A 22,913-nucleotide genomic window follows, 5' to 3' on the forward strand; every position below is an offset into this window, starting at 1 on the left:
CTAATGTGGTAATGTGTGGCATCCTAAAATTCAGTTGTCAAACATCCTCTCTTTCCTCCCCAGCCGTGTGGAGGTGCGTCTGGGCGAGCACAACATCAGGATCAATGAGGGAACCGAGCAGTTCATCAGCTCCTCCCGCGTCATCCGTCACCCCAACTACAGCTCCTACAACATCAACAATGACATCATGCTGATCAAGCTGAGCAAGCCCGCCACCCTCAACCAGTACGTGCAGCCCGTGGCTCTGCCCACCAGCTGTGCTCCCGCTGGCACCATGTGCCTGGTCTCAGGCTGGGGCAACACCATGAGCTCCAGTAAGTAACACCTCTCACACTGTGTTCTCAACTTGTAAACTGATCTTTTCTCAAGTTTACTGTAAATCTGTTTTGTTCTCCAGCTGCTGACAAGAACAAGCTGCAGTGCCTGAACCTCCCCATCCTTTCTGAGAGGGACTGTAAGAACTCCTACCCTGGCCAGATCACTAATGCCATGTTCTGCGCTGGATACCTGGAGGGAGGCAAGGACTCTTGCCAGGTATGTAATTCAATGTTTAGGCAGGAGCAAAGCAAATACTGTATGAAATACTTGGTACGATGTGGTGTATGTAACTGAATCTTACCCTCTTTCTTCCTTCTTTTAGGGTGACTCCGGTGGCCCCGTTGTGTGCAACGGTGAGCTGCAGGGTGTTGTGTCCTGGGGCTATGGATGCGCTGAGAAGGACCACCCTGGTGTCTACGCCAAGGTAATGTTCAAGGGAGAAAGATATTTAATCAACACACTGCTACCAGTTAAGCTTTGCTTAGGCTTTCTGAATATTGAGTAACTGATCTAACTCCAATGTTTTCATTTTCAGGTGTGCATCTTCAACGACTGGCTGGAGACCACTATGGCCAGATACTAAGTGAAATAAGAAAACAAGCTCAGTCCAGCTGTCTACGCCAAGGTAAAACTCTGTTGTTTAGAACAGACAATTTGGATATTTGTTACAGTCTGTCCACCCTAACAAACATCTTTCTGTCTGCACACAGGTCTGCATCTTCAACGAGTGGCTGAAGACGACTATAGCAAACTGTTAAGTTTGATCCTGTGATCACCATCGTTTTCTTCAATCATTGTGAATCCAGTACTGAGTTTTGAATAATGTTCAACCATTTTCCATCAGTCAATAAAGTATTCCATCCTTTTTCTCAAATATGTTCTTTCACTTAATTGTCTACATCTTTTTACATCATGATGCACAACATGTGCTTTTATTTTTTACCAAGTTTTTCAGCTGACAAGTCATATCTTTCATCTACTACAAATACAGTATTTTTTAAAAGTAAAGAGTGTTACTGTATGGCCCGGCTCAGTGACCACAACAAATCATCCTAACAGAGGACGGAGGATCAATAATAAACAAGTGAATTGTATTTACAAAGTTAAGAATAAGTGCGAACTGGGCCATAACCAGAACACAAAACAAAAGAAAAACAACGGTGGCTTGGGCCGAGCTTCCAGCTGGTGGCAGGGAGAGAACGAGAGCAGACTGGCCAGCCATCTATTGTAGACACCAGGAATCATGGCCGCAGGTGTTCCCGATTCCCAGGCTCTGCCTAACTACAGCCAAGAGCATAGAGCACAGACATGCAGCACAGACAGCTCTGGGCCGTCACAAGAGACTCCTAACTCCTAGCGAGTAGTTCTCATCCTAAGGCACTCATAGAACCAATCTTATAGACTTGCCCTGATAAATCACATAAAGACTCCACTGAACCCATTTGCTGATTGTTACCCCAATAAAGGTCTCTTGACCGAAAGCTTACTTATAAAAATACTGAACTTGCATTGTCCAAGTGTGCAGATAATTTGTGTTTTTCTGGTACCTTGGCATACGTAAGTAAAGAGTAAAAGTAGCAAACTTTGTTATGACAAAAAGTTTCACATATAATAGCTCACACACTATTTATCCACACAGTAAAGCTTTGCAAAATAAGCAATCTGTAAAAGAGCATTGATCATTTACATAAATGACTTAGAAAACACCTTTTTACCAAAACAGTATAAAACTTCAGTACTTTAAGTTAGCATTAAAATTAGTTTTAAGTGCCATTTGCCTGGTTTCTATTAATCTTAATAAGATTTACCCAAACCTTTGACAAATAGAATACGCTTTACAAACACCCCATTACCAAGAAAGCATCCCATCAAGTGAGACCAATTTATTCAAAGGGCAAAGAACACCCCTGTGGGGAAACAGACACACAAACCAACCAAAATACAATACATGATATATAATAAAAGCAGTGTTCTATTAATAATGATGAGAGAATAAAGGGTGACAGAATATTTTCACTGATAAGTATCTGAAGCAGAGCAGAAGGCAGAGCTGATAAAAATATAGACTGAGTAACCACAGTCTGGAACAGAGACAAGATGACGCACAGTCATGGAAAGCTGCAAAGGAGAGAATCCCACTAGACTAGACTCCGCTTGAAATGCACTTTCTTCTAAAATGAGACAAATGTAATCATATTAAAGTGGAAAATTGTGAAAACTTAATTCAGTAGAACAGTTAGTGGCACAATATGTGACAGTATGTCATAAACTGAGTCACAGTAATAACACCTAAATGAAATAGACAAATAACAACCCTCTATTTTATTTGCATGCATGCACTAAAATTGTATTGTTTTAATTGTTTCCTTCATTTGTTAATGCATTCCTCACTCTAAGAAAGAAAGAAAGAAAGAAGTTTCTCCATATTAGGGGGCTTTCCCTTCACCTGTCATAGTGAAGGTCAGACAGTTTGTGAGAGACGCTCCACCTGGCACTGACACTAAGCCATCAAGGTCACATTGCTGATTATAACATGTACCAAACATGCTGTACTCCACTTGAACAGGGCCAGGGCAGCAATGGATCAAACAACAATAAGGCTGCCCACACTTAAAAGCTGAAATTTTGTGAAAAGACAGTGAAAACTACTTCAAAAGCAGTCCCATTATGATTTGCCATACTTAGTAGAAATTCTACGCTAGCAGGGTTTTCATCCTGCTTTGGCAGAATTCCTCATAAGTATGGCAACATTTTTCCATCAGCACTCTTTGGTGGTTTTGATTGGTTAGAAGTGCCAGGGGTGTGTCTCGAGAGTTGGCATAGGGTAATGTTGTCAATAAAAAGCCCACTTCAGGTTCAGGAAAAGCCCTGTACCCCCCATCTACCATTAACTAATCATGAGGTCTTTGGTCTTTGCTCTGCTCCTGGGAGCTGTGTGTAAGTACGGACCATGTCAAAATGACTGAGGCAAAGATGATACAATTGATTTCATGATGAATGTATTTGCAAGGTAACACATCTTTCATGAAAATATGAATATTTGTTTCTTTACAGTTGCCACAGAGGATGACAAAATTGTTGGAGGGCGTGAGTGCACACCTCACTCCCAGCCCCATCAGGTGTCTCTGAACTCTGGCTACCACTTCTGTGGAGGCTCCCTGGTCAACAAGTACTGGGTGGTGTCTGCTGCTCACTGCTACAAATCGTATGTGCTCCTCAAAAATGCCAACAAATCTGCAAAACTCATTGCACCTAATGTCCTTTCCAATATCTGCTTTTAATCACAATTATACACCTTTCAGCAAAATGGACATTGTCCTTGGTGATCATAACCGTTGGTTCATGGATGGCAATGAACAGATCATTTCAGCCTCCCTTGTGATCCCTCACCCCAACTACGAGTCCTGGACGGTCGATAATGACATCATGCTGATCAAGCTTAGTGAGCCTGCCACCATCAACCAGTATGTGAAGCCTGTGGCTCTGCCCACTAGCTGTGCCCCTGCTGGCACCATGTGCACAGTCTCTGGATGGGGTGTGACCCAGAGCTCGGGTGAATATCAAATGTTGACTCAAAATAAGGCTTCTGTTACTCACTCTACATTCGCTTATTATGTATTTGTGTTTTGTGGGTGTTTTGTGGGTTCACATCCCTATAGCTAATGACAGCAACAGGCTGCAGTGCCTGAACATCCCCATCCTGTCTGAAGAGGACTGTGACAATTCTTACCCTGGGATGATCAGTGAAGCTATGTTCTGTGCTGGATACCTGGAGGGTGGCAAGGACTCCTGCCAGGTTTGCATCTCTGCTTTTCCAATGTGCACAAAGCATATTATCTGCAGCGCCCACAGCATGCAGTTTAGATTCAACACTTATGTGCCCTTCTTTCAGGGTGACTCTGGTGGTCCTGTTGTGTGCAACGGTGAGCTGCAGGGTGTCGTGTCCTGGGGCTTTGGGTGTGCAGAGAGGAACCACCCTGGTGTCTATGCCAAGGTAAAAAAAAAAAAATGTTAAAAAAAAGTTTCCCAAACAATGCTTTTTTTTTCTTTCATGACATAGAAATGCTATAAAAGTCTTTCAAATTTTCAATATGCATTTACCACTTTTCTCTTGTATCAGACCTGCATTTTCACAGAGTGGCTGCAGACCACCATGGCTAACTACTAAGTCTGGTCCAACCTACCTCTTCTGCAAAATCCTGTGTCAATGAAACTCTGCTGCATGAAATGGAGATTGAAATAAAATAAGTGTAACATCCACATTTTTTTAAATAAAATAAGTGTTACATCCACATTTTTGTTAGTTTGTTCCTTCTCTGTGTCTCTGCCTGCCTGCCTAGCAAATTAATTAATACAAAATGAGCATGGGAAAAAAAAAATGACTTCAATTCATGTAGGCTAGTATACTGAAGTCATATTGTGAGACAAATAACAGGGCTGGACAACATACTACTGTGATAACAACAAAAACAACAACATTAATAATAGTAGGCTAATTAGAAGAGGGAGGAACCACTGAAAAATCCTATTAAAAATACATAAATTAAACTGAGCCTGTCTTCACGATTATCAGTTGTATTGTAACACCTTTGTATATAACCAAACGTCTTAGCGATATTTAGTATCAAGTATTGTTTTATAGCCTACTTATTTTATCTTTTTATGATAACAATACAATGCCATATTTGGTTCTTGGTTTTCATTACTTCCGGGTGCAGCGAGTTAAGCGGAACCTTTGTTCTCGTGGTCCGTCGCCAAGTCGGACGGATTCGCCGACGCACCATCAATGTCAAACTCAGCTGCGCTCTCCGCGTTGACATCAGAGACCTAAGGATTTGTTCTTACTCCGAGGTAACTGCTCTATTATCCACGTATAGATGTCTCTGCGGAGGTTATATGTTTCACTTTAAACCCGTCCAGTCGTGTATGAGGTTTGGTTTTACCTGTGTTTCTCTCGGACTCTCGCAGGCCAGTCTGACCGGACAAGATGCGCCTCACGCTGCAAATGTTGATCTCGCACGGCCGGGTGGCCCGGAGGATGGGTCTGGGTCCGCAGTCCCGGATCGACATGCTGCGGAACATTTTGACAGGACTGGTCCGACACGAGAGGATAGAAACCACGCTGGGCAAAGCGGATGAAGTCCGCTTCTACGCCGAAAAGGTAACACGTTTTCGTGCAAGCTAATGTGACAGTCTGTTACCAATACTACTTAGCTAAATGAAAGCAACATAAACACGTTACATTTAGTATTTAGCTCTAAAGTAGATATTGTGAAAGATCGATATCTGCTACCAGACATTTAGATAAGGTTTTGTCCATAGAGGTTGAGAGTCAAACAAAACTATCAGTGCAAACTAACAGCTTAACAATTCAATACTTAAATACAACACGATTTTAAAGCTGTCGTTTTCATGTGCATAATTAATTGAAAACAATATACAATTGGCATAATGAACGCAGGCAGATGATCTGAGCAGACAGCATAATTACAAGTCATTAGTCATTACGAGTCATTAAACTTAAGTGAAACCCGTCCCTCAATGATAAAGAGTATATAACTTCTGTCTATACTACCCCACCAGACACACCATCAAATGTCACATAAATTCAATAAATTACTAAATGATATCAGATCAGTCTGTAAGCCCAGCTCAGGAGTTTTAACCAAATGCAATGGCTTTCTCTCTACTTTTCCGTTCTTGAGTCAAAACACCAACCTGCATCTGCACTTCATATTGCACGGGACGTCCTGTAGGTTTCTGAAGAGCAGCTTCTTGAATCAGTAGAGGAGACATGTCACCGTTAGCACAGCTGAACGTCGAAGGCTGCGCTCGACACAGCTCGGAGCACGGAGGGAAAAATCTCCCACTTGAAAACTCACGAGTACCGACTTCAAAGCGTTCGAGACGCACCGCGCCAGAATAAACAAAAACATGGCGGACAGGTGACACCTTTGCATTCAGAGTGCTTCACGCAAGGCATTAACACAAAAACATAAAAAATAAAATTAAATAAAGTATTTAAATACAAAGAAGTATTTTTAAAATACCGGTAATGAAACAGATCATTTAAAATCGTAAAATCAGTAATTTAGGTAATCCGTAAGACTTAAATATTGTAATATTCCATAATGTATTTTGACGCCAGACATTGATTGTCGGAGTAGATTTTTTGTCCGACCTTCACAAGTGGGAGCTCTCGCACTTTTTCAAGTTACAAGTAGGAGGCTCAATAGGTGAGCATAACCCAAAGCTTCACCGGCCAATTAGCTAGTTGACAAGCTAACTTAAGCTAACTAGTGAGCACAGACGCAAGCCCAGTAATTAATGCAAAAAGGCATAAAAATAACACTTAACTTACCTAAAAATTTAGGAGTGCAGACTGTTATGTGTCCAGCTGGTGAATTAACCACATTGCAAGGAGGATTTTTTCTTATATTTTCCTTGAAAAGTTCTCAGTAAGGCCCCAACGTCAAAAACACAGCTTGGCCTAAAGTGACGCCGGTGAGACACCTAGCGGTCGAACTAAAATAATGGCGACCACCTGTTGCGCCAAGGGGCTATCTGCCAATTAAGTTACAGTCATCAAAATGGGGAAATCAACTACAGAGACTAAAACAAATCAAGAAATGCATTAGTTACAGTCCGCCTCAAGCGACCACTGGAGGAATTGATTTTGCATCTCCTTCAACATTTAAACTGCACGGAATAAGATTTTTAAATAACATTTTGATCGTCTTTCCCTTCCTTGTCTGTGTGTATTTTCATGTTTTATCTTTTCCAGTTGATTGACTATGCCAAAAAGGGAGACACAGATGAGAAGGCGATGAAAATGGCCAGTTTTTGGCTGACGGTATGTGTCTGCAGCTTCTCAACTTTGCAAAGTTACAAGCTTTGTCATTGAGAATATAAAATGGTTTATGTGCAGTAGCCCTTTGGTTTGAGTCTGTTTCCTCTTTTCAGGAAAAGGACCTGGTGCCAAAGCTCTTCAAGGTCCTTGCTTCACGGTTTGAGACTCAGTCGAAAGGCTACACACGGATGGTACGCATTCCCAACAGACAGAACCTGGACAGGGCAAAGATGGCCGTCCTTGAGTATAAAGGCAACCCCTTCCCACCTCTCTATCCTGTCAAAAAGGAGAATGAACTCAATCTCATCAACCAGCTGCTCAAAGGCTACAGAGAGGACAGGGCACAACAGTTGGCTGCAAAATCATAATTTTGAACCATTGTTTTGGATAAGTGGTCGATGGTTGGACGGTGAAATGCACTGAAGAGCCACATGCAGATGACTGATGCATTTCTTCACCAAAAAACAGTGTCAACTAAATCCATGAACTTTTCTGTATGAGTATATTTCTGTTTGGTTATTATATTAATAAATGTGATTTATGAAGAGAAGAGATTTTTTACTTTACGTCTTTGAACACTAAATTATAAAGATTTGTCCCATGGACCAGGTGAGGTTTGGCTAAGGGCTTATTTATGGTCCCACATACTTTCATTTCAAATAATGTAGCTGTGCGTCATCCATGCCTATATGTGTCAAGAGAATGTGCACAAAATACAGATAAAATGAAATGAAGGAATGAAGGAGCCTTAACAGTGGAGAAAAACGGCACGAACATTTGGTCAGTTAAGAGATATTTCAAGTAGTTTGTGGGCCTCTTTCACAACCGACAACTGACCTGTTGAAAGGCAGAGGCGTTATTAACATTAATAAAGTTTCTATTCGTGTCCCAGTAAATCAAGTCAGAATGACAGTAGACAAGAACACACAGGACCCTGAAAGTGAAGTGATTTAGAGCAATTTAACAATCACTAATTTCACTATTTTACACCAGTGCTTTTTTGTTTACAATTCTGCTAATGTGACATTTGAAGCCGTCTTCTGTTGAAAGGCAGTTGGAAACAGGTGTGGATGTGGCTGTTCACAAACTGATGAAAGCATCCATTTCCAAACCAGAACATAAAACCTGAAGTCAGAGCAGTTTTGTGAAGTTTATGTTAAATTTTGAACCAGAGGCCAAATAAGCGCTTGTAATATTGTTTTTCCAGAGCGCAATTTATGGCTCAGTTTGTACACAGAGTACAAAACAACTTTTTCACTGCGCGCAGTTTGACTTGTAGCAGACAAAGCACAGGTGTAACTTATAGCATTAACAATGGCTCCACCGCAGACACATGGAAACGTTAATGTGATAAACTCCATCTGTGTTCTTTCCTCACAACAGCATCTGTATCTGCAGGTTTGAATTGAATTAAGTCCTCCCCCCAAAAAATCCCATAATAGTCTAAAATTGAATTTACAAAGGTCTTGAATATTTGTCTTGCCTGCCCTAGACAGTAACATAAACTTTTTGTGCCCCATATACAGAGGCTATAGCCCTTGCTGCGGCCGGCCCCGGGTCGTCCCCCTGGTGGGTCTTTGCTCTGTCCGAGTATCCTATCAATTAAAGGCATAAAAGCCCAAAAAATACTTAAAAAAACAAACAAACTGTTAAATAAGTCAATATACTGAACTTCCTGTCGTTTTTTGACCATATGATTGTGACAAAAAGAATTAAATTCAGTTCCATGTAGTGACTGCAGACACCTTTTATGACAGGTCAGTGTCTGCAGTGAAAAAGATCGATTATGCTGCACTGTATGACCATAACATTGTTGTTTTGACATCGTGGTGGACATACCTAACAATTAAATGTATTAATCACAGTTCAAGTCTCAAAACTGTAGGAATATTGAGTACTGTTAGATTTTTGACCGCAAAGAGCTTCGTAGATAAAATGTCACAAAAAACACTCCTGAATAAACTTGATAAATTGTTACCAAACAATCCAAAAAGCTTGAATTTTACTTTCAGAGACAGCGGTAGCGATTAGGGTGAAAGCCATTTGTAGATTTGGACCTTTACTGGAGAACAGGTAACAGTTTGTTGTGACTGCACTGGGCTACAGGCAGTGACTGAAATAATTAGACTAGCCTACATCAGATTGTGACCAGCCTGGAGTCTGTCCCTGTGGTGTTTTACTTTAATGGACTCTTGTAATGAGAACAGATTCAAAATATGATTTACAGATATTAGATTTACCTCTTTGGACACACGCCCTTGCTGTAACTGGAACACAAACACTCTTGCTTATTAATGCAGGAGCCAAACAATACACACACCCACCAAGGCCTCTAATAAAACCATTTTTTTTATTATTTTGGCAAAAAGTGTATATGTACAGCGTATTTAGAATTGTCATTTGACACCATTAAAATGCATCTGAACAGTGCTTCAGTGATGTGCTCTTAACCAGATCGCTCTGAGTAGCCTAAAAGCTGTGCTGTTTTCTATCATGCATACATAATCTCTTTTCTTCGAGTCTTCTCTCCCTCTAGTGTGTCTCACTCCTGTAATTTAACATCAATATCCGCAAAGTTGAAGCAGTGATGCAGTATCAGTAAGCCTGTCTGTTAGTCGAGTCATCCAGTGTCTGTTCAGTCAGGTTATGGCAACCGTAGCAACAGGCAACAGCAGACAAAATGGCAGACATGCCAAATATAAACCGGACACGTAATCAGAAATAACGACTAGTAGTCTAATTCAAGTATCATTCTGTTTCACAGACTAAGGTACACCTCTGACTACACTCTTACAAATTACACACCACAGTCCTAACATCCTAAAGTACGCAAGATTGCCACTGATAAATCTGTGACTATTAGCTGAGAACCACCAATTTCATGAATCTGAAATAAATGAATGGTCAAGATAAAACTGCTGAATTAGTTAGTGTCCGATCACAGATTTTTTTTTCTTCTTCCCTTTTTCAGTTTTGAATTGCTGGAAGCTGGTGGTGAACTCATGTTCAATGGCATTCTTACATGAATTATCAACTTCAGTGATTCAAAGTTAAATTGCGCTGACTAAACGTGGTATGTTCCCTATGATGTCTGGACAGTCGATGACATTTTAAGACTGTATTTACAGGTGTAAGCATCTGGAAAACTACTAGATGTAGTGTGAATACATGTTTAAAAGCAGCTTTATAAAGGTGATGTCATCACGAATAAACAGACTAAGACCAGGAACATTAAAGTGCTCCATGCAGGACAGACAAAATGTTCAGTTGTGTGGATGTTTTTCACAGTTCATCTACAAGGCTTTTTTTTCTCATTGTTCAATGTTAGGGGATACAAAACTAGTAATATTTGTTCAGCTTTTCGTATGGTTTAAATATTCAGCTGCGAAAAGCAGACAAATACAATATTCATGTTTCAGGTACTAGACAGGGGTGAGGATGAAGTTACTTGTATTTTTTTTTTTTAAAAAGAACCCACCTGCCCTTTAATCATGTATGTGTTCAAGATGGAAGCCGAAGACGGTTCGACAGAGGTGTACGATAGCATCCCAGTAACTTGAAAATCACCCCTGTCCTTGTGCTGTATTGCATCAGTACATTCACCAACGTCTACATACACAGAAATGACATTTTTGAGCAGGCATATTCTGCACTCCAGTAAAACCAGTATAGTCAAATACTGGTTTTCACATAGTGTTTCAAAGAGCACAAGAGGGATTTGTTTGGAATAACCATTAACAGAATTCATCCTGTCAAAAAATATACTTAAGCCTATTGTATGTATTTACAAAAGTATAGATTTCAATACACACAATAAGCAAATATTGTATGATCACATGGAGTACATATATTAGCTTTTTGGACAGGAAATACGATACAAACATGCGTGTTTTTACGAGTACCTAGAAGTGCCCACAGTAAACGTGACATTTTACATTTACACATCAGCATATCAATCCAGAATAACCAGCTGCAATGAAGGCATAGTAGGATATAAATTAACCCAACAAACTCCATATAGAGTAAATATCTATGCATTATCAAAATATGCCAAACATAAAAAAAAGTTTTTTGTTTTTTTTTGTTTTTTTCAAAACATGAATTTGATAAATGGAATGGAATGAGAATTTTCATTGGTCACAGCACCAACTGGAATTTAATGATGTGAAATAAACCATAAAAACATATTTCCTTTTTTTTATTTATTTTTTTAAATAAAACTATATATAGTGGTAGCTCTCTCCAGTTTTAGCTATTTACAAACTCTTCCAAGCACACCATCACTGCCTCATGAATTTTTGAATAAAAGTATTTCAAGAATTTTGTTCATTTCCGCATGGTGCACAGCTATCATTCTATTGCTCTGGCTACATCCACTTTGTCATCTGTCTCCCTGTGTGCCTTTTACTGGTCAGCATCAAATATTTATTGCTTCTTTATTCTTTAACAAGCTCAGCACTTCTATCTCACAGCCATTTCCTCCATTCGGGTTATTTCCATTCACAGGTGAAAAGGGACCGTTTAGGGATTCGCTTTTCTGATTATTTCTCGGCCTCGTCCTTCCAAACTTTTTTGGGGCTGTCCTTTTTTGTCTTTAAGCGGTGACACCTTGACTTCCACTCTTCCTTTAGTTATTCACTGTAATGTCATTCTGTCCATTCCCCCCGTGCCTTCCCCCTTCTTCCTCCATCCTGACCTCTGTCCCATGTCTCTCTGCGTCTCATGCCTTCGTTCCAAACCCTCCTCCTCCTCCGCTCTGCATGCTGAAATATTCGGTGAAAGAGGGGAGCCGTGGCGGCAGCGGGGGTGAGCGTGTGGTTGGGCGGGGCGGTATCAGCGGTGGGGGCAATATCGATGTCAAATCAGCAGCGGTGGTGATGATCTTCTGCTCACTATTCCTCGGCACCTCCGGTCCTTTAGAGGCCACCATCTCCTCCACCGTCTTCACCGGATCCTGGAAGAGGGAAGATGATAGTTTTGCACTCTTGACCTGGTCTCACTCTCAGGATGTAGGTTACAGGAATGTGTTGCTCTGACCAAAAAGCGGGACCTTGTAGATACTGTGTCAGTAACACCACACTATAGGTCACATTTTGACAGCTTCCTCAGCTCACTAATGTTGCCATGCTTATTTAGGTCGGGGTAAATTACTCCTGACCTCCAGGCTTCAACTGGTTCATTTACTTTACTCCAAACTACAAATTACTGTTCAAACCAGAACCTACTGCATATTAATGACATGGCTGAAATCATTAGAGGTAATAGGGACATCTTTTATATCATGCAACAATATGCAAAGGTATGCAAGTCTTGCTTTCAATATATTAATTATTCATTAATCTGGCAATTATTTTTTTGATGAATCTATTAACTGTTTGGTCTACACAACATCAGAAAACACTGCTTGTCAAATTTACATAGAGCTCAAGGTCACATCATCACACCTATTGTGCAACCAACACTCAAAGCATCACATACTGTATGACAAGGAAAAGCAGCACATCTCATTTTAAACCTGAGAACATTTTTTGCATTTTTTTTGAGGATGACTTGAATGATAAACTAGTAAAATACCAGATTCATTTTCTGTTGATCAACTCACAGACTCTGCAGCACTCTGGCCAAGGAGCTCAGGCCTGTTGAATGTCTGCCTCAGTTTTAATCACTACTCCAAACTACTTTTATGAAGCTCTTAATTCTACACCTCTGATACTTGCCTTGCTAACTGATGTTTTGCTTCTTCTCCCAGTGTCTTTCATTGTGTTAATGTGCACCTACAGAACTTTGTAATTCCCTCTCAAAGCTGTTACAAGTTATTATTGCAATTCTGAAACTAATGAGATCAAACTATTCCCAACTGTTGCTCATTTTCAGTCAGATAGATACTTCAGACAATAATTGCTAAAATGAAAAATTGATAAACTAAATTGCAGTGTAATTCTGTATAATTTTATAAACAATAACTGTATTAGACCAACGTCCCTGTCTTCCATCCATCCATCCATCCATCCATCCATCCATCCATCCATCCATCCATCCATCCATCCATCCATCCATCCATCCATCCATCACAGAGCTGACATGTAGAGACAAACAATCTCACACATTCATATTCACACCTATGAGCACTTAAGAGTGTGCCACCTGTTTTCTGTGTGCAAATTAGAAACACGTTCATCATGATGACTGGGATTGTTTTTCAGAATCTACATCTGAGTTGTCAGGACTTGTTATGAGTCATTTGTTATGATTGCTTTGTTTTTAATTTTGTTGCTTTGATGTGCTGTGAATTCATTGTAACCTGCAGTTACTAAACCCCTCTGGCCCAGATGCTTCAGATACTAAACACACTCTGTTATTCTATAGAATTTTGCCCATCCTGGAAAACAAATGATAAATGTTTTATTTGGGATTTGTCAATTCGGCTTGAGACCACATAATAACACAGAGACTGCTGCGATAAACTCAGAATTTACCCTTCAGGGCAATTTATTTGTTCTTTCCCCCAAATAACCCTGGTCCAGTAGACTCACTGTGTCAGTGTGAGTACGACTGCAGCTACATTTCCTTCACTTAAATGAAGACAAGACAGGGAACATTCTGTTCAACACCAAACACCAGAGACTCTTACTCCCCACCTCGATTTCAGGGCTATCAAGACTAAAGGCCAAGTTTAAAATTATGGTTTAATTGGACTTTCTTTTTTTTTAAAGCAGCTTTAACACCTGGTCTTACCACTGTCTTCCAATTAGACATCTACAGTGAATGCATAAATTCTGCTGGACAAAGTACATAAGTACTATTTAACACTGGTGTTCATTTGGTCAGAGAATCGATTTTCTGAGTATTAGACATAATGGCTAAAGAATAAACAGAACCAGCTTCCATCGGCCGCTTTTAAACGTAAATTAAAAACTTGTTTTCTCTACAGCTATTTAATTTTTATTACGCTACTATCTATTACTGCTATGCAACTTCATTGCTTTTTTCCCATTAAAGTGTAATGCCTTTTTATTTAATAAGGAAACAAACACTTTAAGTTGCCTCGGCTTTTGAGAGGTGATGAATATGTAAACTGGTCTCGACTCGCATTCTTGTGTTACTCTTACTAGTTTTTGCATGTTGGATCAGTGTAGTTGAAGATCCAGAGACTCTTTTCTGTTCAGTACAAAAAAAAACAACTTACACAGATTTGAAAGTTTTGCAAGCGAGACAATCCGTCACAGTGAATATGACGTCTTAATTTGGTCTTGTCAAAGTTTCTATTTAATCGTTCTTTCGTTGTGCCTGCTGTCGTTCATCCGACACCCACAGGAAGAGACGGAAGTTTCGGCCAAGAAATAATCCCTATAAACATGTCTTGTTACAAACTGCATTGTTACACTGATACCTACTAATTTGAGGCTTTGTTAGATGAGACAGTAGGTAATTTCAAGCTCGGTTTGACACAAGGAAGTTTGGATTTTAAAAGCAACAAAAAAAAGAGTACAACCTGGATGAATCTAATTACATAGAGAAAGCGCTGCAAAATGATTAGAGGGAAGCATAAACTGAACATAGACGCAGACACTATGAGCTATAACTCGTTCCTCATTCTCACTTCAGTAGTTTCAACACATGATATTGGCTATGCATCCCAATGTGTGCAAATTCCTACTCACTGATTGAATGGAGCAGAGTTCAGTGAAGTTAGGTTGAGAGTCTCCCAGGAAGGAGCTGTTTCCATAAGCATGATGGGGGAAGCTCTCCGCCCCCTCGCCCCCTTTCGGACTGGACAGCAGGATCCCAATCTGGGATGTCCGAACATGATATGGGAAGTTCTTATTGGCTGCTGAGGGGCGTGTGATTGCCTAAGGGACAAAAGAAACACATGACTACTCCTGCTGATTGTTATATAATCTATAGAATATATATACACATATAAGTATGTATGTTACACAGGTCCAGGTGAGAAGCTGGAATTGCAATGCATGCACTGAGCAGGAATAAAAGGAACTCTACGGAAGCAGCACGGCCCATTAGTAAAGAACAATGTGTCGAAGGTGAGGAAGAGCTAGATAATGATGTGTGGAGGAGACAATCAGCACGGGGCAGTTATGACTCAAGGATAGTGAATAATGTATGACTGACAGTGGCAATAATGACTCTTGAATAATGTGAACTATGTAGAAGTGCAAGGGTACGAACGAGGAAGACGATGTGAGCGTAGAGGTGGATGCCGAGCTGAATGCCGTTGACAATCTTCTCCCGGGCCCAACGAGGAATCCCGAAGTTGGCAATCAGAGCCATAACAGGCACTGCAAAAAACCTGAGGAAGACAAGTGAGCAGATTCAAGATAACATTGCGGGGGAAACATATTAAAAAGGAAGCGACAAGAATAGAGTTTGATGGTGAAAGAAAGAGAGCAGACTAAAGTAGAAGCTGATTTAAAGCACAGGGAGCGATAAAGATGGGAGGAGAGGAGAGGCGTAGATAATGAGGCGGGAGATAGTCGTAGCAATGAGAGAGTAATGCAGAGATAATATTAGTCTTTGTAATCTACCCTTCATTTCGAGCTCATGCTATTATACACAGAGAGTGAAAGGCAGAGGGGCTGAGCGGTGTATAAAGAAGGGTTTTTCTCTGGCTTGTGCAAAGGAAAAAACACTGCTTTCCAGTACAAAGCTTTAAACTATTTTGCACCCGTAAATGGCAGCATAAATTATTCTAATAGAATAGATCTCATCAGCTGAGTAAAAATAGATATTTTCCTCTAGAAATCATTCACTCAAGTACAATTATCTACAGTAGAGCACAGAGGTTGGGCACACAATGTTTTAGACGGATTGAGTAAAATAAACAACTTTTCATTTCAGGGCCGCCAAAGCATCAGCTATCTCATGCACATTTCCTTTTTACAAAGCAGCATAAATTATTTAAATTGAAGAGACCTCAAACAGAGGAAATGTGTATCTTTGTACTCCTGCAATCTCAGGCTCAGGTGCTATTATCCACAGTGAGGGCAAAGTAAGGGTGGGTGGGAGGGGGGTGCAGGCCTCACCATAGTGTGTATGTGGTGAAGAAAGGGATGTAGAAAGGCTGTTTCTCTGGGTAGTGCTTCAGAGAGACCAGCACGGCGTAGCAGAACCACACGTAGGCCAGCAGCTGCAGGCCCATCAGTCCGTAACCTGCAGGGCTGTCGTAGGCGTACAGCACTTCACCTGGGTCAAAGAACTGCCACGGGGAAATGAGAAGTTGTGCCAAAATTAATACACACACACACGCACACAAAACTTTTACACAAAGTATAAAAGAAGGGTCTATTGACTTGGCTTCACATTGTAGACTGTGCCCTAATTACTAAGATGGATTGCTCATGGTTCAGCTGATGCACTGTGATGACGGAGCCAAAGCTCAGCTTGTAGCATTCTGTGCAAGTCTTTGACATTGACACTTCCTTCTCCACAACTAGGTCATCGGCATGCATGCACACGCAAGTTTGTGGCCCTGTGTGTGTGTGTGTGTGGGGGGGGTGTGTGCGCTTGCATCTGCGGATGCTAGATTGCATTTTACAGTCCAGTGACTGGAGAGCGTTGGCCATACAGGGTTACCCTTGCTACATAATGCATAGGTCTGACTGACTTGGCATGGAGCTTCTTGGGATCCAACCTGGCAACCAGAGCCTGTCGGATCCTTCACTGCAGGCCCAGTACCAGGAACACTCTACATTTCACTTCCAATTGTAACCTAGTTTCGCATATTTTTAGCTGGAGCTCCCCTGAGTTTTGAGCTCTTTAATAGCAGGGACCATGTAAGAGGGCAGGCGGTAGATAAATTACACTGCTTCAGATCCACATATTGCAGTGGGAGAGATGGCTATAGGCTCCAGCATTAAATATAGCACATATACTTCCACTGCACTATTCCCACTGGGTCATTAGCACCATGCTGTATTCAAAGACTGTAATCCACTGTCCCTAAATGTGACATCATTACATCTGACGGTGCGGAAGCCTCTGCAGTATGCAGAGATGTATGTAACTGTAACACTCCTGAGGCTCTTATTAATTCATGAGCTCATATGCTCAACATCATAGATGGTGAAATCTGTTTCCGTCTTCACGCAAACACAACACGGAGACATCAGATCAAGTTTCCACTCCACAGAAACCTCATAGAAACAGTCACCGATCTAAGATTCATCATCTCAGGTGCCGTCGTAAGGATTGTTGTGTTTGTTGTTGGTAGTTGCCTGGTTGTTCCTGTCCGGTGCTTTAATTTGTAACTCATCAATGAGCTTCTATATATCTTTTTTTTTTTTGCACAAGAGACTTTATGCATATTCATAATTAGCAATGTATCAGTGTAATGGGTGATTTGACAGAAAAAGCTATTACAGCCCACGTTGATCTGTGCACCCAACTCTCCCATGAATATTTATGAGGTTATTAAAAAAGCCAAGGAGAGCAATAATACAATATGAGTGCAGACACTGTGTCCAGCATTGTCAATCAGGAAGCTTGCACCCAGTCATCTCGGGCATAATTCAGACGCTGCTTTCAAGTCACATCTGAAGAGGCGGAACTTTGAAGTGTTGACATGTTTTACTAGCTAAGATATGAATTTAAACTGAAAAGCAACTGAGCTGCAGCAGATTGCTGTTGGTGACTTGCATACAGGCGATTTTATTAGTGTGAAAACCAGGGCTGCCCCTTGATAATTTTCACTGCTTATAACTCAGTCAATTATTTTCCCCAATTAACCGATTCATCTTCGTCTATAAAGTGTCAGAACACAGCTGCAGTTTCCCCAGAGTCCAAGACGTCGACTTTAGATTGTTTGTTTAATGTTTCAAAACAGAGATATTGTGATTTTTCGTAACACACATAAGTAAATCAGCAAAACTTCACGGTCGAGAAGCTGCAGTTAGTGAACGTTTGGCTTTAAAAAATTGATAATCAAAACTGTTGACTATTAATTTTCAGCTCTAGTGAAAAGAGCAGCTCATTTTGATTTCCCATTCATCAGTTCCCTGCCACCTGCAATCACCAAACTTGTAGTTCACACATTTAGGGCACATTTAATTTCCAAGTTGGCACCTCTTACTAAGAGAAAATCCAACAACTGTTGTGGCTGAGTGCTGAAAATGAGCGATGGGTGTTGATTAGAGCTGAAATAGTCGAGGGAATCGATGCTTAAAAATCAGCGCATTTGATATGAATTTGATAAGTGAGGAATATTTTAAATAGTTTATTCTCTTATAGGGTCAATTGTTAAAATTATTTCATTAAAATACCAAACATTGTTTTGCTACTGCTACTGAAATACATACAAGACTTAAATAATTGCATTTAATTACAAAAGATCATCAAGGTGTGTGTGTGTGTGTGTGTGTGTACCTCAGCTTCGTAGATGAAGAGGATGATGTAGGTGATTGTGTAGACCGTCATATAGATGCTCAACTTTACTGAGCCACTGTGACTGATCCTCGCCCTGGCACATGGATAAACCAAAAAGGTCAGAGATCACACATGAGTTAGAGGAAGATAGGAAGCAGACACACACACACACACACACACACAAAAGACACATATGGGTGGGAGGCATGGAACGATGCAGGGGCACATCGACACACACAGAAATAGCAGACATTTTAATCTAGAACTGCCGTGCTTTAAGTGAAGCTGTATAAATATGAAATAGCCACAGACTCGTGGACGCGGCGGACTGTGACAAAGATCGTCCGCCCTCACAAAAGCAGAAATGTATGCTTCTTTATTTGCAGTCAACAAACAGAAGCGTTTCAGCGTTAAGCCTTCATCAGTGTTTCAAACATCCTTTTGCTCAGGGAGTAATTCATCACCACACACATGAGAGACACATATCAGAGCTGTCGGATAGTTATCTCAAAGCTGTGGACTTATCAGTCACTGCAGATAAACAGTCATGTTTTAAGCTTGATGGTAATGCAGTTCTAAATGTATTCACTGGGGTTTTAGGAGGTTTTAATAAGTACAAGAGCTTGCAGGGCCTTCTGAACCCAGAAGGTGATGTAATCCGAGAGTCAAAAAAGCCATCTTAAATGTTATGAGCTAAGTTTTCACTTCATGAGTTCAGACTGGAAAATATCAGACTGATTCAACTGAACCTGAAGCAGGATCGATCTTCAAACTATGAGCAGCAGTTTAGGTGATGACTCACCACCACTTAAACTCAAAACCCGTCTGAACTGCAATTTAACAAGCTGTTGATTGTGCACTGCGAGGCCCTTTCCTCACATAAAACTGACTCCGAAAGCGACTTCTGGGGATATACTGGCAGAAAATTTAAACAACATTACAAGAGCAGCCGGCGTGTTTTTCCTAGAGTTTAAAAGTGGAATTTGTTGGGGGTATTCATCCAGTCACGTGTAAGATGGATATACGATGATGCTCCAGCTATGGAGAGGGCTCATACAGTACAGCAGCTACAGGCTGTGTGAGATAAGGCCTGTACAAATCAATAGTCTATGAAGCTTTACAGGAAATAAGACTAGATCAAAACCACGTTCGTGGCTTGGGCTCCGAATACTCAAATCTTGATTTTATAATAGTGATGTTGTCTGATAAAATCACCAAACAAATATATGAAAGACAAAGACTGAGCTGTGATTTGACCTGTACTGCATTTACTCATCAACACTCAGAGAGAAAGTTGGAAGAGACAGACTATTCTTCTTTTTTTCTAGGGGCTTTTTGTCTTAATTACAGTTATACAGTGACAGAGAGAATGAATGGAGATGACATGCAGCAAAAGGCCACAGGTTGCCCTTGAAACCTGGGCCACCAGGGCAAAAACCTCATGGTAAACACGTATTTCACCCAGAGAGCGACTGGGGCACACTCAGAGTCAGACTATAATTCTTGTTTTTGTCTGTCACACTGCACCAAGCCTCCGTCTGGGATTCACAATGAACCTTCAGCTCCAGATTATAAGAAGCAGGTCTCAGGACTTTATACTTCTCTGTATTATGTTTAGTTAACCTCTGCCTCCTTTAGAAACAAGACACATGAATAGATGTAAGTAAACATTAAAGTACTACTGTAAGTAAACATAGTTTACACTGAATCTCGCCCCTACTGTATTAGAAGTGATCTTCCACTTCCCTGCAGTTCCCGAGCAGCCAGAGAAACCATAGCTGCTTGGTCGACTAAAGCTCGGCACTGAGCTGTGTTAAAAATTTAGTCGGCTCAGTCAGTCCGGGACGTTTTTTTGTTGCGGTCCGGTGGAAAAAAAAAGTGAGTGAATCAAAAAATTTGTCAGCTGAGTCGGTGGGGCAAAGGTCATCCTTCAGCTACACATAAAAACACAGCATGAAGTCCACACCAGGGCAGCATCCATCTATCACATCCCCCCGGATGCATCATGCATTCACCCACACGCTCCGCCCCGGCGTACTAACTGACTCTTTGACTGACACCTTACATTGTCATGAGATGAGATGGTGTTATGATTGTGACAGCGAGGCCTGACAGTGAGAGACAGTGGCGGCATAAACACACCCACACAAGCTGACAGGACTTCACAGACAGAGATACATATATAGGCTCAAACAAAATACATGTACACATATAGGCTACCAAAAAAACAAACAAACTTAGAACCCCCCACCTGGTGACAGTGAAACCTTTGCCCAACAATATGAGCATCAGAAGGAACACCAAGAAACTGACGGAGAACAGTAATTTCCCTGGAGACAGACAGAGATGGAGAGAGACAGAAAGTGAGAAAGAAGACAAAGGGGTAATTAGGTTGTGGTTTCCGAATCTGTAATATCAGTGGGGAAAGATAAAAATCAGGTCGTCACACACACGCGCGCTCTCGTTCACACACGTGCAAGCACACGGACATATCATACTTGATCTTGTGAATGCCCGTCAAACCAGATACCACAGCTCTTCACTTGCACACAAATCCATCATCGGCCACTCGTTCATTCTGCTCAGGCTGAGTGATTTCCCAGCGCGGAGGCAGCGTGAGGCAGTCAATCAGTCAGTCAACCAGTCAGTCAGTCAGTCAGTCAGCAGCCAATGCAGGAGAAGAACTCACCGAGTATTTTCAGGCTGCCGTTGCCAACTCCATCTCTCGCATAAAGGCCCCAGTAGACACAGTGGAACAACAGGCTGAGCACTGTCAGACGGAAAAGATGGCAGGAGGAGAGAAATGGGGAAATAAGAAGGGGGAAGAAGAGAGGAGAGAGGAGAGGGGAGGAAAGTGATGAGAGAAGACGAAGAAGAGGAGGAGATGAAAGAGAGAGGAAGTAAAAGAAAAGATAAAGAACAGAGGAGACGGAGAGATGATAATGCGGAAAGTGAGAGGGGCGGGGGGGGGGGGGGGGTCGAGAAATGGGGAGAAGAAGGGTGAGACAGAGGAGGAATTGATAAAAGGAGATGAAAAAGGAGCAGAAGGCTTGAGAGATGTGGGATGAGAGGGAGAAAGGGAATTTAGGGATGGCAGGAGAATCGAGAGGGGATTTGCGAAGGGGACAAGCAAGCGAGGAGGAGGAGGAGGAAGAAAGCGAGATAAGGGGGGAGGAGAGGGGAGAAGAGGGGATGAAAAGAGTGAGGGGGTGTTCGTCAGTAACAGCATGCTCCACTGAACACTGTGGCACAGCACGGCTGTTTGCAATAGTTCCTATTCAGAGGCTAATAAGGGTGATAATATCTCGGCTATTGAAGAGGGGATTAAGGTATGAGATGCTGCAGCCATGCGAGAGGCTCATTGTCATCTTGAGTGTGTGTGGCATTATGTGTGTAGGTGTGTGTGTGTGTGTGCGTGTGGACAGAAGCTCTCACCCTCCACACCTGCCGCCGTCATAAACATTTTGTAGGTTGTGTGAAGAAGCTGTCTTCCCTTCAGATTGTCTGCAGAGGAAAAAAAAAAACAAGAATGAGATAGAGGTGATGAAAGTGTGGTGTGTGTGTGGTGTGTGGTGTGTGTGTGTGTTACTGGGGATAGAGATAAAAAGGATGGAGATATGCTAACAGATGGCGAAGGAGAGCGAGAGAGGTACGGAGAGTGAGCGGAGAAAAAGAAAGAACAAGGGAATGGGCCCAACAAATGAGGGGAGCGGCCATTAGTATGCAACCGTCTTGCGATGCCCATCTCTAGACGAGGCCTTGTACGTCCTCCACTCCCTGTCCCTAATCTGAGAGGAAATATTGTTAATGCGTATTTAAGCAGGCAATTTTACTGCAAAAACGCTCCCACAAACAGCAGTGGCCTGGGGGGAAATTTAGAGGCGGAGGAAGGATCATAAACATCCATGCACATACATTCACAGCTGCCCCGAACAAACACGGGCCGGCCAAGTACTGAGGGATTCCGTAGAGGTCCTCTAACGATAGCTGCTAAAGGGTCAATCTTCCCCCGAAATAAAATAGCCTCTCATTAACTTCATTCTTCAATATGTTATGTTATCACCTTTTAAACCACCTTTCATTATCTACAGATACCCTTGACATCATATCATTAAGGTGGCGGCTGATAAGAAAGTCCTGTTTTCTCGATTTGCACAACAGGTCCCTGTGTTATTTTTTATGTCCTCTGTTTGATTTGACTCATGTAAATGTATAAAACTCAGAGCCAATGAAATTCAAATTTGTCAGACTCAGTGTGCACTCCAACGAAGCTGGCGGGAGCAACGTACACATGGTGAATAAGATACAGCAGTTCATTCAAAACCTGCTCCCAACTTGCATAAAATCACCATAAGATTTCAGCAGA

The 22,913-nt window shown here is 41.5% G+C and overlaps 4 protein-coding genes across 6 annotated transcripts in view; 3 read left to right on the forward strand and 1 right to left on the reverse strand.

Moving 5' to 3' along the window:
• Window positions 1-22,913, forward strand: part of LOC146971730 (trypsin-1-like) — a 215,863-nt gene that overhangs the window by 317 nt on the left and 192,633 nt on the right. For 2 of the 3 annotated variants that reach the window (XM_085801193.1, XM_085801194.1), the window contains exons 3-6: window positions 64-314; window positions 398-534; window positions 641-742; window positions 1,029-1,096. In XM_085801193.1, coding sequence (XP_085657319.1) covers window positions 64-314; window positions 398-534; window positions 641-742; window positions 1,029-1,076 — 538 coding nt within the window. In that variant the 3' untranslated portion in view covers window positions 1,077-1,096. Of the gene's footprint in view, window positions 1-63; window positions 315-397; window positions 535-640; window positions 743-853; window positions 1,097-22,913 lie in introns of those variants that run through there. The other variant, XM_085801195.1, reaches the window with a different exon arrangement.
• LOC146971731 (trypsin-1-like) lies at window positions 3,194-4,580 on the forward strand. Its single transcript, XM_085801198.1, has 6 exons — window positions 3,194-3,255; window positions 3,373-3,523; window positions 3,621-3,871; window positions 3,978-4,114; window positions 4,211-4,312; window positions 4,439-4,580. The coding sequence occupies exons 1-6, from the start codon at window positions 3,216-3,218 to the stop codon at window positions 4,484-4,486; spliced, it is 729 nt and encodes a 242-aa protein (XP_085657324.1). The 5' UTR covers window positions 3,194-3,215; the 3' UTR covers window positions 4,487-4,580.
• mrpl17 (mitochondrial ribosomal protein L17) lies at window positions 5,036-7,708 on the forward strand. The gene is made up of 4 exons (XM_085801144.1): window positions 5,036-5,169; window positions 5,287-5,479; window positions 7,103-7,171; window positions 7,282-7,708. Exons 2-4 carry the CDS (start codon window positions 5,306-5,308, stop codon window positions 7,534-7,536), a joined length of 498 nt encoding a protein of 165 aa, XP_085657270.1. The 5' UTR covers window positions 5,036-5,169; window positions 5,287-5,305; the 3' UTR covers window positions 7,537-7,708.
• The window catches only part of tmem145 (transmembrane protein 145), a 41,688-nt gene continuing 28,274 nt past the window's right edge, over window positions 9,500-22,913 (reverse strand). The window contains exons 8-15 of the mRNA XM_085801145.1: window positions 21,983-22,051; window positions 21,237-21,317; window positions 20,799-20,877; window positions 18,548-18,641; window positions 16,210-16,382; window positions 15,356-15,476; window positions 14,830-15,018; window positions 9,500-12,122 (exon numbers count right to left, since the gene is read on the reverse strand). Coding sequence (XP_085657271.1) covers window positions 11,889-12,122; window positions 14,830-15,018; window positions 15,356-15,476; window positions 16,210-16,382; window positions 18,548-18,641; window positions 20,799-20,877; window positions 21,237-21,317; window positions 21,983-22,051 — 1,040 coding nt within the window. The 3' untranslated portion in view covers window positions 9,500-11,888. The remainder of the gene's footprint in view (window positions 12,123-14,829; window positions 15,019-15,355; window positions 15,477-16,209; window positions 16,383-18,547; window positions 18,642-20,798; window positions 20,878-21,236; window positions 21,318-21,982; window positions 22,052-22,913) is intronic.

The sequence above is a fragment of the Trachurus japonicus genome, chromosome 16 (assembly GCF_045865225.1).
Source record: "Trachurus japonicus isolate A0001 chromosome 16, Traja_1.0".
NCBI lineage: Eukaryota > Metazoa > Chordata > Actinopteri > Carangiformes > Carangidae > Trachurus > Trachurus japonicus.